Here is a 16,809-nt window from a genome sequence, read left to right as displayed (position 1 = left end):
GCAGTTGCTGTCCAAGTATAAGAGACTACTGGAAATGCAGACATGAACTTATTGTGATAGATGGGGTAATTTTTCAAGGGAAATAAGGTTTTTATTCCAATGAGCCTCTGAAAAGAAATGCTATGGAAGATCCACAAGAATCATTTAGGAATTGAGAAGTGCAAACAACAAGCATGAGAGGTGCTGTATTGGCTGTGGATCAATCATGACATCACTAATGTGGTAGGAAAGTGCTTTTCCTGCTTGAAATACAAGTTTTACATATTCTTGCAGCAATCACAGTTATTAAATGGAAAAATAATATGAGGAAAGTATTTAATATGTTTTAGTTGTCTTGATTCAGCAAAGTATGTATGCTTAATGTTAAGGACATGCTTATGAGTAATCTCATCCTTATTCAGCCAAGCACTTAAGCATTTTGCAAAATCCTAATGACACATAAAGTTAACCATATGCTTAAGATCTGTACTGAACTGGGGTCTGAGTGAAGTTTAGCAGCTGAACACAAGGAGAAGCAGTCCAATGTAAGCAACTGGTTTTCCTCAGATCAGCAGCAAGTGCTCCAGAGATTAGTATGGGATATGGACCACAGTTTGAAAACATATGACTTAATAAAGAATGCACTATTGTAGGTGGAGCCATCATCTTTGTAAATTTCAGATACTGAATATATCACTTCTTTCACTGTTAGTGGGAAATTTTGTCTTATTTTTACTTATTCTCAAAGTTTAAAAAGCACTGAAATAAACATTCATCTGCAAACTTGTTTCAGTTTTTTTATTTGATAACATCCATTTAACATAGAAAGTGTTTAGAACTGTGTGGCACTTCTATGCTACATATAATATGAATAGAAACACCAAAATACCTGATAACATCTATTTTTCCATATTTAAACACTGAAGATGGAGTGAAAGGGAAGCTGAGATTATGCAATTTGATGAAGAGAGAGATGAAAATTTAACTAAGCATTTTCATGTCTATATATTTCACCAACATACATACAGCTCTCAGGATGTTTCTTTAAGAAACTTGCTCTATTTATCTACAGAAAATATATCCTAAGAGTGATTGTTGATGTTAACACCACTTTTGACATTACTGATTCGCATGCAGCTATATAAATATAGTATAATTACTTTTTCCTATAGAGTTTTGTACATATGAAAAATTATGATACAATAAAAATCTATACATATGGTGTTAGCAGTTCTGCTGCTGCTGCTAACCTAAAATATACATCTTTTTAAAAAGTGACTGCTCAGCTCTTTGCAATACAAAGTAAAAAGAGCAATCTCAGAAATGCTTTTTCTTTAAGTAGCAATTTATATAAACATTCATATCTTCATTATCTCGCTTTGGGTAGGACTGGTTAAAATGGTTCACCTTTGCGTGGTTGCATTTGTACATGGCAGGAATCAGTCTTAAGAAATCCACTTTATCTGTGTTAGGCAAAGGCTGACATTTGTAAAACAGCAAATGTCAGATGGCTTCCTTTCTAAATCTGTGCAGTTACAAAGTCAAATGACAAGTTTCCACTCTCAAATGACAAGTTGAACAGTGGAAAATTTTGCTTGCATGATTCTCACCTATTGGTAAAAATTCCAATGGAGGACTAGATTGCAGCTCAGGAGAAATCGCTCCCTAAATTTTATACAATACACCTCCAAGCAAAGGTCAGCTTTTTAAAATATTTATTTTATTTTAATAGTTCATGTGTTTTGCTATATAGAACCCTAAAGACTCCCCAGATAGGTTTAGCTGCTGCTAAATAATAAATTCAGTGCCATGGAAGGGGTGACAAATGTATATTGCAATCTCATTGTTGTTTCCCTTGAGGTCTGGTGCAAAGCAGCATTACTCCAGGATATTATTACATTCAGTTGCCATGAGATCTATGTTAACCTGAGGCAGAGAACAATAATTATATTGCTACCAACACCTTACCTACCACTTCTTTATGCCTCCAAAATGAATGAAATCCTGACCCCCCCATCAAAGTCAATAGTAATTATACCATTGACTTCAGTGTGGTCAGGTTTTCACCCAAAGTGTCTCTTGTCTAAAGATTGCATTGGAGACATGGAGGACAAAAAGCATGAAGGAGATGTCAGAAAGTAACATTGAAGGTTTCTGGCACATGCATTTTATACACTGAAGGTATCATTCTGATTTGATAGCCTAGTATCTATAGCTATTCAGACCACATATGATGATAAAAAGGACAGAATGCAACCAATCAAGCTAAAAAACAAAGAGGAAATGAATGAACTGAGCAAAAGCAAACAATGCTAGGAGAAATGCCCAGTTAGAAAAAAAAATATGTTTAGAAAAAAATTGCTTTGAAGTTTTATGACCCAATTTTGTAAATAAGACGAACTTCTCTCCACCCAACTAATGAAAAGTAAAAATTGCCATGTACAGATAATTGATATTGACAGCTCTGGCATGCACTGTGCAGGAGGTGGTGTAATGGTTTGATGTATCCTGTGCATACAGGTAACAAACTGGGCTCTTGTGTTTTCTGTAGGGTGTTGGTAAGCACATTTTAGTGCCTTTTCTATTGATCCTCCCTTAACTCTGGGTTTCAACTCTATATTCTTTTACAGCCTTCTTCCCTTCAAACTAGAAACCTGCAGAACTAGTACCTCAGGCTCAACCCTGTTGGGTTTCAAGCATGTTTGGATTTGGACCCAATGGATGCCCAGGGAGACAGATATTGCCCAGGCAGATGTAACCTTAATAATTTTCCTGCTATTTTCCCGATAGCTCTTGCTTCTACATTAACATAGCTGTGGTAGCATTCTTGTCTCACTGTTTTTTGTTTTGTTATGTTTTTTTGTACAGCCTCTGCACGCTTTGTATGACTCTCATCGTTGACCTTTTTTTTTTTTTTTTTTTTTGCAATATACACCCCTAAAAAAAAGTTAATTAGAATCTCTCTCAGTTTCTTACTTCCTCCATCATCATCTCAGATTGGATCCTAACCTCACCCTTTTACAAAATCCTGATCCTCAGCATCCCTTCTGTTTCCAATGCCATGATACAGGGCTGCCTCCACTTTTTTTACTTCCCTGCATTCTGAAATGTTTGATGTGTTAAGGAAGAGATTTTAACCAAGAGCAAATGAGAGCTAGAAGTGCATGCTAACTCCCTGTATGGCATGATTGCCACGAGAGAAGGGTCAAAACTACAAACCCAGACCTGAACTTCCCCAATCTGAATATGATTGGTATGAGCTCGTTTCTAATTATTACAATGTGTAGAGAGAGTTTTTCATCCAACTGAGAATCACAGGAAGAAGTGACAGATATTACAAAAAAGTAGACGCTCCCTTGCTAACAGTGTTTGTGAAATACTGGGTGAAATCATAGAGTAAGTGCAATGGTGCTTTGCATTCCTTGGCAGTGTTCTGGAAGCTCCTTCTCAGGTGAACTTTTGCCTGCCAGAGGGAACAGCGGGCCTTCATTTGAAGAAATTACGACTCCCTCCCTGCACTCATTCACCACCAAGTTAGCTTTTCTGCCTTGCACTGTTCCCACCAGCCCACCCTCAATGCTTGTCTAATCCCTCTCCAGTTTCTCCCATATGCTCTCAAATGTTTTAAACCACCACTGGAAAACATTTTTCTCTATTTCTACTTGGATACGGTAACCTTTGATGCATCTGCAATTTGAACAGTTGTTTCCTTTAAATAAGTTTGCCTGTTAGATGTGTCTTTTTTTTATGGCTTTTGATCCTTGAGGCTATGTCAGCCTAGCAGTCCACCTCAAAGTAGGAAAAAAATCTAGGGCCCTTATCATGGGACATGCTGCGTGCTTGCTGGCATTAATGAAGATAGAGGGCATTCAGCACCAGGCAGGAAGTACTTTAGCACCTTGCAGGATCCAGTCCTAACCAATATAAGAGCTATTATAAGTTCTCCAAAGAAATGCACATAGTCACACAATGCTTTCCCTGCCGTTCACTACTGTTACTGTCATAAACTAACTGAAGATAAACCCAGCATCTGAAGTAACTGAAGCAAAGGGAGGCCAGCCGAATGTTAAGATACTCAGAAATTGATAGGAGAGATGGAACACTTGTTATTGGACAACAAAATTACAACCCAGGTGAATATGGAACATTTGCTTCTATAAGTATCTCCACAAGGAACAAACATTTAATAATGGGCTCTCTTGAAAGGGAAAGTATAACAGAATCCAGTGGCTGGAAATTGAAGCTAGACAAATTCAGACTGGAAATAAGGTGTACATTTTTAATAGTGAGTGTAATTAACCACTAGAATAATTTACCAAGGGTTGTGGTGGATTTTCCATCACTGACAATTTTTAAATCAAGATTGGGTATTTCTCTAAAAGATCTGCTCTAAGAATTATTTTGGGGAAGTTTTATGGCCTGTGTTATACAGGAGGTCAGACTAAGTGATCACAATGGTCCCTTCTGGCCTAGGAATCTATTAAAACCACCACATGGCTCGGAGATGCTTACTATGTTATCCACTCAAAGTTCACTTTTTAAGTGTACTAACATGCTCCAGCATGTGCAGCTGTTGTGGGATAGCTACATGAGGCAGATGCTTTTCAGCCTCATGCATGCAGTCGTATGTTACTTCATACTCCACAGGTATCCACAGTTGAAATAATATGATCTGAACTGAACAATCACCCGGGAGTCCTCTTACAAAGATAAGCAACATTGGAAATCATTATTTTTCACAGGCTTCCTTATTTTAAATTATTTTACTCATAAAAATACGTAATGCCCCATGATTCCCCCCTTTATTTGCATGACTCACAGCATTGTCATAAATCACATTACTCCTACACTATATAAAAAAAAACTTCATAAAATGGGAAAATTAATCACAATCATAGTTACCATATATCACAGAAAACTGTGTACATTTTTTCCCCATACAGGACATACTTCGACTAAAATAATTTTGACACCAATGATAGTGTTCCTTCTTCCTGTTAGAAGTAGTTTTTTTTTCCCTCATTTTGGTACATAAATAGAAGGGAATAGTCTTTGAAATATTTACATCCAGAAGATTTTGCTGCTGTTTTTGTTGACATCTTCAATTCTCATTTTCTCTCCAGCCACCGGCATTTTTTCCAAATTTATAGACTAATCTCCGGCCATCCACACGCTCCAGTATTTCTCTTTTGTAATAGTATCTGTCAAAAGAAAAACACAGAAATAGATTTGATACTAGACACTGGAGCTGAGAATAGTCTTTAAGGGACACTGTCAACTAAGAAATCACACTTGTAACTGAACATGTTTTACCTACTATTATTACAAATAATATCTAAGGTTATTGTGACTGAAAGAGATTAGAGAAAACATCTTATCTCTTTTTTATTTTACTTCGTTTTAGTTTATACATTTGAGTGCACCTTGGTAGACTCTGCCACTTTTCAGAACACCAGCTCATAGCTTATTCAGTGTTGCCAACTCTTGCAATTGTATTGCAAGTTTCATGATATTTGACATTTCTGTAAAAATGCCAGCTTCTGGAATCCCGTGATCAGGTAAGAATCTCAGCTTTCATTTAAAACAAAAAAGAAGTTTCTAGCCCTACTGGGTGTGAAGAAAAGTTTGAAAATGTGAAAATCAAAAGGATCCCATGATTCTTAAGCCAGTCTTATTATTTTGGTGGGCTTGACTTATGTTCAGGTTGGCAGTAGTGCTTAGGCATTGCTTAGGCCCAAATTAAACCCTTTGGGTTTAGCAGTGACAAGTCCTTGAGCTGGTTCCTTTGCAGAGGGGTGAGTTTTACCTTTTGTGTTTTACCTTCTATATCAGTTAGTTTCACCTGTTTGTGTGGCTTGTTCACACAGCAACAAGGGAGACAAAAACACTTTAAAAAATAAGAAAATGTATTTATAACCTACTCAAAATCAATAAGGGAACTCAGATGGCAGGTGTAGCCAATGAAACTGCTTTTAACTAATTTTTTAAAATAAACAAAATTCCAAATGGATGCAATATCTCTTTAATTATTCGAGGATTCATGTTTTCTCAACTCATGCTACCTCATGGCCCGGCTGAGTTTCTCATAAGTCATGCTGCTATTGTTTTTCTTCTTTCCCCAGAGCTGAGCCACCGCCTCAGATTTTAAGAACCTGAAGACACCTTCAGATCGGTCTTCCCACTTTATTAATCCTGGGTTCTTCTCTGAATTCAGGAGAATATCTCTGATAAATTCCCAGAGGTGAGTTCCTCGAGGATCTGAAAGAAGATGGAAGAAACAGAAAGACTTTCTCTGGGGTATTTTTTTGTTTTTGTTTTATTTTTGTATGGTAGGTTGCTCACAGAAAATGACTTGTCTGCAAAGAAACCATAATCTGACTATGCCTCCAGACTTCCATGTATGTTGTCTGAGATGTGTAAAGCAGTAATCTAAGAGGCAAGGTGGGTGAGGTAATACCTTTTATTTGACCAACTTCTGATAGTGAGAGAGGCAAGCTTTCGAGCCACTCAGAGCTCTTCTTCAGGTCTGGGAAAGGTACTCTAAGCGTCTCAGCTAAATGCAAGGTGGGACAGATTGTTTAGCATAAGTACTTAGCACATAGTCTAAGGGACCATTCAAGGTAAAAAGCTTGTCTCTGTCACCAATAGAATTTGGTCCAAAAAAAGATTGTACCTCACCCACCTTGTGTCTCTCATATTCGGGGACCAACACAGCTACAACTACACTGCATAAAGCAGTAATCTTGACATTTCTCAAATTGAGGTTATCTTCAGAATAGCTCCTCACAGATTTGCATATCTCAGTAAGGTTGCAGCAAAATACTGCACCGACTCACCCTCAGAAACTTGCATGCAACACAGAGAAATGGCGCCTAAGCCAGTCTTTATTTCATATTTCAAAGCTCAGCTCTTTGCATTAATCCTATCAAGTGTGTACCCTGTTGAAGCCACATACCTCAGACCACTGCTCTGTTGCTTAATCCTTCTACACCATGACTTTTGGCACTTATACCCATTCAGGAAGGAAGAGCACTTGGAGTGATTTGCCCAGAAAGCTGTGGCGTTCTCCCCTACTAAAGACTAAGGAGGAGATTTTCATGACTCATTTGCCGAAATATTTGGATGGAAATATTTGCACACCCATGGTGTAACCTTCCCTTAAATCTCCATAGTGGATGTGGATAATGAATCCTTCCTTAGTGGAGGGACAAGCCCAGGGCATTGCAAGGATTGAATTTCTCAGAGAGGAGTTCGTTCTGGTGGCCAAGGCATCTCCTAACTTCTTTTCAACACAGCAATCATGTTTTAAAGGAGGACACAGTAAACATTCATCTAATTCTGTGTTTCTGAAAGGTCCTTATTGATTAGAGCATTATTTGGAACCTCTACTCTACCCTGGACAAAGCCAACTCAAACAATGGGAGCAAAGAGAGAAACAGTTGGTCAGGTCCTCAGCTGGTGTAAATCAGTGTAGCTCCATTTGACCCATATGCTTTGAAACTGGGCTCTTTTTTTTTTTTTTTATTGCTTCCTTCCTTCCCAAAACTTGAACCTAAGCTTATACTGTCTCTGGGCCGTTAATCAAGCCACCAGTGTTGCCATAAGCAGTTGACTTACTGTGCTTCTTGGTGTGGGACTTTGGGGGATGATCTTGTGTTTTTTTCTCATCTGAAGACTCTGCAGAGGATGAAAATGAAACCATTCTAATAAACTTGGCTAAAGGTTTTCTGTTGACTAGCAGATTAAAACATAACCTCAAAAATGAATAAGTGCCTGTTTTAAAGATAATCAGCTTTCAAAAAGTAAATGAGTAATCCAGAGGGATATTTTTGCTTTCTGAGTTATATTTTAATCAGCCAGGCTACACATCACAAAGAGATCATTGATGAATAAAGGACAAATACAGAGGTATACAGTTGACTCTGGAAATGTTAATTAGATTAACAAATACCTCACCCCATGTCCCTTGCACCATGTATGTCAGAGTGAAAAATAAGAGGATCATATCTATAAAAGCAATCCAGAATTCTCCCATTATGGCCCAGACTTTGCTGTAGCATGTAACTTTGGGGGCTTTTTTGTTTGTTTGATTGTTTGTTGTTCTATAGATGATCTAATGTGAATTGTATGTACTGGTACAAATGTAATGTACACCTACCTGCCTAAATGCAGAATTATCTGACAAGGCATTGTTCTTAAGAAAATAAATACAAGCCGAGTAGTCCCAGAACTCAAGCCAGTGTTGTTAGGAATTTTTGACACCTGGGCACATATATTTTATTTTTACAGCTATAAGCCACAAGAATATGCTGCTTCTCATCAGTGCAACATTTTTGCCTGTAAACACTCTTAAAAGGCATCAGATTTCTAGCTAAGCCATTCCTCAGAAACTAAGAATAAAGAAGTCGTATTTATTCATTTCTTATCACCTAGCTAGAAGATGATATTTCTGTGTTTAGTAGTCATCTTCTTGGAAATTAACAAAATCTGAATCTATTACTGACATTAACACAAAAGGTTTCTTATAATCAGGCTGAGAACTTTCACAAGGTCTATGAGACAATTTTAATTATAAGTCCCTCTTGCGCTTGCTCTGCAGGATATTTAGTGCCTGAATTCCATAAATGCTTAAGACCCATGCATGTTTTTCCAGTGGCTAAGTATTCACAATTACCATAATTTTGCATAGAAAGCAGGAATTTACATGTGCAAATGACTTAATGTAAATATCTATTTGCATAAAATCTTGCCTGATTTGCACATGCATCTGCAATAATTGCATGTAAAAAAATGGGTGCAAAAATATTTACAGACATACTGTACTCTACATCAATTGGAAATATGAACTCAAAAGTAAGGTTCTCCAAAAAACTGAATATTAGGTCTGGGTGCAGGCCTGAAATATTGAAAAAAAAATCATTTTAGGTCAGCCTGGGTGAAAGTGTTGTGAAATTTTTAGTGAACCAAAATGTTCAAAAAAATTAATTTCAATGTTGAATGTTTTTAATACATTTTAAATTATTTTTAAAATTTCCCAAAACAAAGGCAAAATGTTTCATTTCATAAATGCTGAAATGAACCCTTTCTGACATTTTTGGAAAAAAACATTCTGACCAAAACAATTTGCCAAAATGGGTCTAAATTTGTGAATGGTTTCGGTTAACCCAATTTTGCATTTTTGTATGTGTGAAACATTTTTTTCACCCAAGCTTTTGCTCAGCTCTACTCAGGGAAGAGAGGACAGTCCCTGCCTACCCTGTTTTAAATCTGATATAGCATGGTCTTGACCTACAGCTGCAAATCAGCTCTGGGCTCATTTTATATATCCTGCCCACTTTCAGAGAGTCCACTGTTTACTTGCCTGCCCACTTTCAGAGAGCACCAGCCACTGATCGAAGTCACTGAGCTTGTCAACTGTATATCAAAAGTCAGTGGGACTTTTGTCTTGTTTAAGGACTGCAGGGTCAGGTCCTTAATTTGTGGGTAGTTTTACCTAAAAATACGATTATTAAAAAAAACACCTGATTTTAGAATCCCCTAAATTACCTTAAAATGGCTTTGGTGTGTTCGACTTAGCTGGTAATTTATTCAATGAAAGTCAGTTGCCTTCTACTTAGTGATTTATTCCTTATTACACCTGTGTAAACAGCCTCCCATTCTGCCTTTACTCTTCCACAGCGCCCTGTTCTGAGCACACACCATTAGAAGGCTGGGGCTTGACAGATGAAAAGAATTATGATGCAGTTTCAACCTTGCAAAACTTGTGACAAAAGATTTCACATTATTTGCATATGATTCAGAATGAGCTACTTCTTTACGGGATATACAAATTTAGTTTTTACAACAGGCTGTGCCCTTGGCGAGACACCCTAACTCTAGGCTCAACAAGTCAGCGTATAAACACACCAAGCCAAGAATCTTGCTGATTCCCAGCACTGTCAGAAAGCTCTGAAGAGCTGGCAGGCATTTTATGAGAATGGGCATTGGCAAGAGAAAGAGCAATTGGATTTGGTGGGGTTTTTTAACATTTATTGCTGAATACATTTGTTTAAACCGCACATCACCTTGTCGAGCCTTGCTGTGCTTCTAGGTGAGGGCCACGCTTATGCTCTAATAAATTAGTTAGTCTCTAAGGTGCCACAAGTCCTCCTGTTCTTTATGCAGATACTGTTACTGTAATCTGCCCTTTAATTGTGTCAGGTGAATTTAAGGACGAGGGCCCAGTGGGCAAATGAACTGGATAGCACCCAGCATGAGTCTCAGTGGGGAGCTGCGGTGGCAGTGGAAGGAGTGTAGTCCCATTGCATGTCTTCTTTCCATCTCTTCCCCATATCCGGTTCTTTCACCTTTCTTTTCTCTCTTTCTCTCTCTCACCCTGATATTTTTCTACCTTTGATTCTTTTTCAGTATTTGTTTCTCTTTGGATTACTTTCTCTTTTCCCCCTTTTCTTTCCTTATGTTTTCTCTCCTTCTTCCCCATGTTCCCTCAAGAGTCCTTGCTTCTTGTCTATATCGACTTTTTCTTCTCATCTTTCTCCTTCCTTCTCTCTCTTCTTCCCTTCTTCTACCAATTCTCCAATCACTCTTCCTTTCTTCTCTTCTCATCAGTTCTCTCTCTCCTCTTTCCTCACTTCCTGCCCACAGCTGCCACTAAGACACCATCCTCTAAATCATGCTTGCCACATTTTCATGTGTCCACCCACCACCACCCATTTATGCTTTTACCACTCTCTACTCCCCACGCACCTGTCACTCACCCACTATCACACTTGCCTACAAAAAGGCAGATTATATTCTTGTTACATCCTCTTTATACTGCTCAGGAGGTGCAAAGAGGCCATCAAAGGGGTAAAATGGCATGCTGTGGACATGATGTGCAGAGACACCATAGGGCTGGAGTAGGTGATCCACTGAAGCTGTGGGAAAGCTGCCTGGGAAGTATGTCCGGGAAGACCCGCTGCTCTGGGGCAGTTCCCAGACATACTTACGCCTGCCCTATGGCCGCTCTGTGCTGATGTAACACCATATCTGGCCATTGATACCTGAATATATATATGAATCACTTTGCCCACCACTGAAATGCACTTCTGAGGTTGTGCACAGCCACACTACACAACAGGTTATGACAGGATAGGGACATCTTATCTTTCTAACACTGTCTCTTCCACCTTGAGTCAGTCACTTGAAAAGATATGGGGAGTCACCCTGAGGTTACTGATTATCTGAAGTTCTTTTTTCTTGACAAAGAGAGGAGAGCCGTGCACCTTTCAAATAACTATTTAGTTAGGATCGCTAAAGTAACTAATATCAACATCAATATTGCTTGGTTTAAAACTACTGGATACCTACACTCAGACCTGCAACAGAAGCCTTTCATATAGCAGTAATTCTAGGGTGTGTGACACAAATGATCAGCAATAGAATTAAGAGATTCTTACCAAGAGGCTGGTGACTGGTAGTAGTTGTGGAAATCTGTTCACGACAGAAAGTTTTACTGTCCAATAACTCTGGAGATTAAAAAGAAAAAGTTTAACGTTAACATCCTCTTACCACAATAAAACACTTTATAAATGCCTGAAGCATTGTGATGTTAGTTACCTACTGTGCTACCATAACCACTGTCATACAAATAATTCTCTTCTTTCCAGGAGGCCATTAAAGACGGATCTGAAGATAGGGACCAAAAGGAAAGTCTGTATCAGTAAAAGAATACTATCCAGCAGTGAGGTGAGTAACAATGAGACACTGAACCAGTAAGAATAAGAGAAAGGTGACAAATAAAAGACCACGGGGAAAAAAACATGCAAGTTGCTACACCATAGACTGTTACATTCACCCATGCCATTTGTACACTAGGGCAAATTTGTTAATACAGAATATTTATTTTTTAAAAATACTTTGTCTTGGCCTGAATTTTTCTATTCTCTCAGGTAATATTTCAACTATGTGTGTTCCAATGGAAGATCAGCTTCTCTTCCTGACCCAGCAGTGAAGTGTGTGACGTTATACTTTGTTGCTACAGAAATGATTACATCCTCAACAATTCAGCATTCTAGTAGAATTGAAGAAATTAAGGTTTATTCTTTGTTTGTATTATGGTGGTTCCCCGAAGCCCTCACTGAGGCCAGGGCTCCCTTTGGTTAGGTGACATATCAGTTCATAGAAAAAAACATGATATAACTGAAAGTTCAATCTTCTATGTGGGTCCCATTTTATATTATTAGATACCAATGCAGAATCTCTATTGAGGATCATACTGAGGGCCTGTTGCTAAACTTACATATATCCTTAACCTAAAGGACATTTTATTGGGCACAAAATGCATAACCCATGAATATGGAAGATTTTTAAAGCCACCCTTAGACTCATAGTGCTCCATACAATACAAGGAAAATTCAATGGAATGTTATAATAGCAGACTCATAACGTGCACACATTTGATTTTCTTGTCAGCAGCTGGTGAAATCATAATGCTTTTTGCATTACAACTTTTCAGGCCAGAGAAGTTAAGTTTGTCTTTCTTTCTCTTTCCAAATCAAAGGCAATGAAGCATAAGACTCAAATTTGGGATTTATTTATTTTTTCAAGTTAATGCAATTGGAAACTGAAAATGAGTCACTAGCTAAATCATCTTGTTTGGCTGCGTTAACATTTATGACATGGGAATTTAGCAGGCATTCAAACTTATAGCTACATGTTGGGGCATCCTGAGCCCATGTTCTTACAGTAGCACACACCCTTTTCTTGTTTGGACATCTGATCCACCGACTGTTGTCTCTGAAAATAAACCTTACCCAGCTAAAGCTTGTGGGGATTATTTGGCCTCACGCTTACAGCTATGCCAGCATCCACACTGAGGCAACCTTCCTTGACTTAGTAGGACCAGATAGGATTCCCCTCTGAACCCACCAACTTCATTTCTGTCTCATCACAAGGAGCTGGCTTGTAGCCATATCAAGTTCTCCCATCCTCAAGAAAGTAGCACGCCCAGCCCCTGCCAGCTCATGGACATACTGACTGCGCCTGGATAATTGAACCTGGGCTTTTCATGTGGCAATGAGCAGAGAATCACCACAGCCCCACTGCACCAGCCGCAATCCAGCAATAGTTTTTAATAGTGGAGAAGTGGCCACCATAAAAAAAAAGGGAATACACAAGGCTTTAAAATTTGCACAGTCTGTAGATGAATACTTTGTGAAGACCTTGTGTATCTCTACTGAGGGGTGGATTAAGACTTAATCAGGCCAAGATCCACAACGATATTGGGGATTCCTCCTCAGAGATATTTTCTTTCTCATCCAGAAGACCTTTCCTTTCTCCAACTCAAATACAGTCAACTCCCCTCCAGCAGAAAGCCAACCTGTAGCTATACACAGGACGGTTACCTGCTACTCTACCCCTGTGTCTCATTGTTCTGTCTGACCCAGCTCTGACCAAGGGGAACATATACCAAAGACCCTAAATTCCTGCCTTGATCTGTGCCTAGCTGTATTCTATGCCACAGGGAAAAGGCAATAGACCTATGAATGAAATAGGCTGTCAGTGTTTGTCTGAAACACCCCACGCTATAAGCTGGTGTTGATTCTTCTGGGAAATAGTAAGTAGGTATGCCAGTGGCTCATTAACACACCCACATATAAGGGACTTGAGAGTGGCTATGTAGAGAGAAGATCTGGAATGTGAGCTGAGCCATTCTTGGAAAGGAACCCTGAAAATGGCCAAAGTTGAGGAGAAGACTTGAGCTTGATTTTGTGTTGTTCCATTGTCATTCTTTTTAACAATGAAACCAAGCCCCAGGGAGGAAGTTATGAGCCACTACAAATTGTGCAAACTGTCTTTGGAGGAAGGCGATGAAGACACTGGACATGTGACATTTTAGAGGTCTCCTAACTGAGTAACCCTATGCAATCTAGTGCTTCTGGTACCATGTGAGACCTCAGAGATTCAGTAAAGAGAATTTACTGACATTTTTAAAAGCTCAGTTTTAATTTCATTACCATTATTTAATGACCTCTTCTCTGGAAAACAGACTTGTTTTGGTATTTAAGTGAAGCTGTTGCTAAAACATCCACTATGAACTTTATCTTAGCAGCTATTTTCCTTGATCATTGACACCCAAGTAAAGTCAAGTTACCTGGTACACCATAACAATTGCTATTACTCACCTGTTTGTTCTGTTTTAACAACGACATTATGTGATGGGTACATTTCACTGCCACACTGACCTGCAAGAGATTGCATGGGAGAGGGGAGGTGTAATTATGCACACGGCACACAAAGGAAAGATAGGGCTTCAAGCAGGGATCAATACCAAAGGGCTAATTTTTAAAAGACATGAGGACATACACACACACATACACACACACACATCCTCTTCCACACCCTGTGAACTCCTCATTTAACTTCTTAGTGTGAATCTGCTAAATTACTATGCTATGACTGGAAATGGGAAGTGTCAGGTGGATGGATAGAAGAAAGGAAGGAAGAGTCTATCATTGTTACCTTACTACGTCTATTTCAGAGACAAGACGGGTGAGGTAATATCTTTTATGGGACCAACTTCTGTTGAGCAAGTGAGAGAGGGTGAGAGAGACAAGCTTTCGAGGCACACAGAGCTCTTCTTCAGCTCTGGGAAAGGTACTCTGAGCATCACAGCTAAATGCAAGGTGGAACAGATTGTTTGGCATAAGTAGTTAGCACGTATTCTAAGAGACCAGTCAAGGTAGAGTGGCCCATTAACACCCCAGAAGTCATAGGACAAAAAGAGGGGTTAGTGGATTACAGATTGTTGTAATAAACCATAAATCCAGTGTCTCTGTTCAGTTCATGATTTTTAGTGTCTAGCAGAATTATGAAGTTAAGCTCCCAAGCTCATCTTTTGAAAGTGTTGTGCAGGTTTCCTTTGTGGATGAGGACTCATAGGTCAGATATAGAGTGAGTGTTTTGTGACTTGTTCACCCACAGGTAATAGGGTGTTTTTGTCTTTTATCATTTTCCTGTGTCATTTCATTCGAGAGGGTAGTGATTGTCTGGTTTCACCCACATAGTTGTTATTGGGGCATTTAGTGCACTGGATGAGGTACGCCGCATGTTGTGATATGGACTGTGTAGGATCCATGGATCTTGAAAGGTGTATTGTGGGGGGTGTTGATCATTGTAGAGTGGAGATATGTCTACAGGTTTTGCATCTGTTGTTCTGGAAGGGGCTGGTGCCGCTTTAAGTTGATGTATTTCTCTCTCACCAATGGAAGTTGGTCCAATGAAAGATATTACTTCACCCTCTCTAATGTCTTGGGACCGACACAGCTACAACTACCCTGCATACATCTATTTCAGTCATTTAACAGAATGAGTTGCCTTCTTGCTACATGAGGCCTCAAAAGCACGGAGGGGAGTTCTACATTTCTGCACACCTATGAATCTCCTGAGCATCAGTGGGTTACAGAGCTCCTTTCTGTAATATAAGAATGTGGGCTACTTGTTAATAAAGAAAAATTTTGTCTTTATTGATAAAACATCCCATCTTTTTTCATGGTCTTTCCCCAGTACTGCTAAATTGACTAATGTCTTGTAGATCAGGTAAGACCTTAGTAAAGTGGGGGATAACCAGGAGTTTCAATCCTGTGTCTCTTAGGAGCTCAGCAGCAATGAAGTTGCACTCTTGGGAAACTCTTAAACCCCTCACGAGCAGAGCTTCAGTCACTGCAAGGCTGAGGAACATAAGTGGCCTTAGATCAACCCAGAATTCACAAAATTGTGGTTGCAGTCCTGTCCATGCACTAGTGTATATTTACCATTCCATTTTAGGTGCTGAAGGTTGCTGTAAAGAAGTTGGCCGGCTCTCCCAGCTGCCTGGGTGAATTCGTGCAAAGTCATGCTGCATAGGTGTTCGCCATCGATGTCAAAGTCCTGGAAAGGTATGCAGTTGGCATCCAGCTGGTTGGTATCCAGGAAATGCTGTAGCCACTCCCACACCTGGTACTTGGTCCAGTATTGAGGGTGTATCTCATGCCACTGAGTTCCATAGAAACTGCCAGGCACTGGAAAGAGAAATGTTACGAATTTACTCTATCCGTTAACACAACAGTAATACCAAGATAGAATGTCTGTGTACCGTGTACAGGAAAGAAAGCATGGTCTAGTCCTTAAAGCACATCACTGGAAGCCAGCAGATCTTAATTCTCTTCCCAGTCCCTAACACTAACTTGCTGATTATCCTTGAGCAAGTCACTTCAGTGCTCTTTGACTCAGCATCTCGATCTGTAAAATGGAAAGAATCAAACTAACGTAGGTTACTGGGGTATTGTGGGGATTAATTCATTCATGTTTGTAACATGCTTTCATATTCTTGGGTGGAAGGCTCTACCAGTGGGAAAAATATTAGAGCATAGATGTATTGACGCCCACATGGGAAAAGGCACCTTTGATATATGTATAATAATGATGGGCCAAATCCTGCAGTTCTTGTTTGGGCAAAACTCCCTTTGAGATGAGTGGGAGTTTGGCTTGAATAAGTACTGAATAAATGCTGAATATGAACTTCAGTATTTAGCCCAATAATGATCAAATAAATGTATATTTAAAGGTATATTATTACATAGTAAAATCTATCATATATAACCACCAACAAACATCAGCTGTATAGCAGAGCTGGCATCCAAGGCAGAGAAACAAATCATGCCTTGTGTTTGGAGATACCGCAAAGAGATCTCTTAATATGCAAGGCTCCCTAATTTGTTCCTCAGAGGTTTTACTGAATATCTAAATTCTTTGTTGATTGGCCAAATCCTCCAGAACAGCCTCTGTTATGTTCTTTCATGACAGTAATTT

General features: G+C 39.1%; 2 protein-coding genes across 3 annotated transcripts in view; one reads left to right on the top strand and one right to left on the bottom strand.

The window, feature by feature from the left end:
* Window positions 1-6,195, top strand: part of APIP (APAF1 interacting protein) — a 98,524-nt gene extending 92,329 nt beyond the window's left edge. Inside the window, exon 9 of the transcript XR_012668925.1 lies at window positions 6,102-6,195. The gene's annotated coding sequence lies outside the window, so the exon portion shown is untranslated. The remainder of the gene's footprint in view (window positions 1-6,101) is intronic.
* Window positions 764-16,809, bottom strand: part of EHF (ETS homologous factor) — a 39,520-nt gene continuing 23,474 nt past the window's right edge. Inside the window, exons 3-9 of one of the 2 annotated variants that reach the window (XM_048855652.2) lie at window positions 15,774-16,019; window positions 14,145-14,204; window positions 11,578-11,646; window positions 11,418-11,486; window positions 7,597-7,656; window positions 6,042-6,237; window positions 764-5,180 (exon numbers count right to left, since the gene is read on the bottom strand). In XM_048855652.2, the coding sequence (XP_048711609.1) occupies window positions 5,081-5,180; window positions 6,042-6,237; window positions 7,597-7,656; window positions 11,418-11,486; window positions 11,578-11,646; window positions 14,145-14,204; window positions 15,774-16,019 (800 nt within the window). In that variant the 3' untranslated portion in view covers window positions 764-5,080. The remainder of the gene's footprint in view (window positions 5,181-6,041; window positions 6,238-7,596; window positions 7,657-11,417; window positions 11,487-11,577; window positions 11,647-14,144; window positions 14,205-15,773; window positions 16,020-16,809) is intronic. The other variant, XM_075129506.1, reaches the window with a different exon arrangement.

This window comes from Caretta caretta, chromosome 6 (genome assembly GCF_965140235.1).
Source record: "Caretta caretta isolate rCarCar2 chromosome 6, rCarCar1.hap1, whole genome shotgun sequence".
NCBI classification, from domain to species: Eukaryota; Metazoa; Chordata; order Testudines; family Cheloniidae; genus Caretta; species Caretta caretta.
This window is presented reverse-complemented; position numbering and strand designations above follow the sequence as displayed.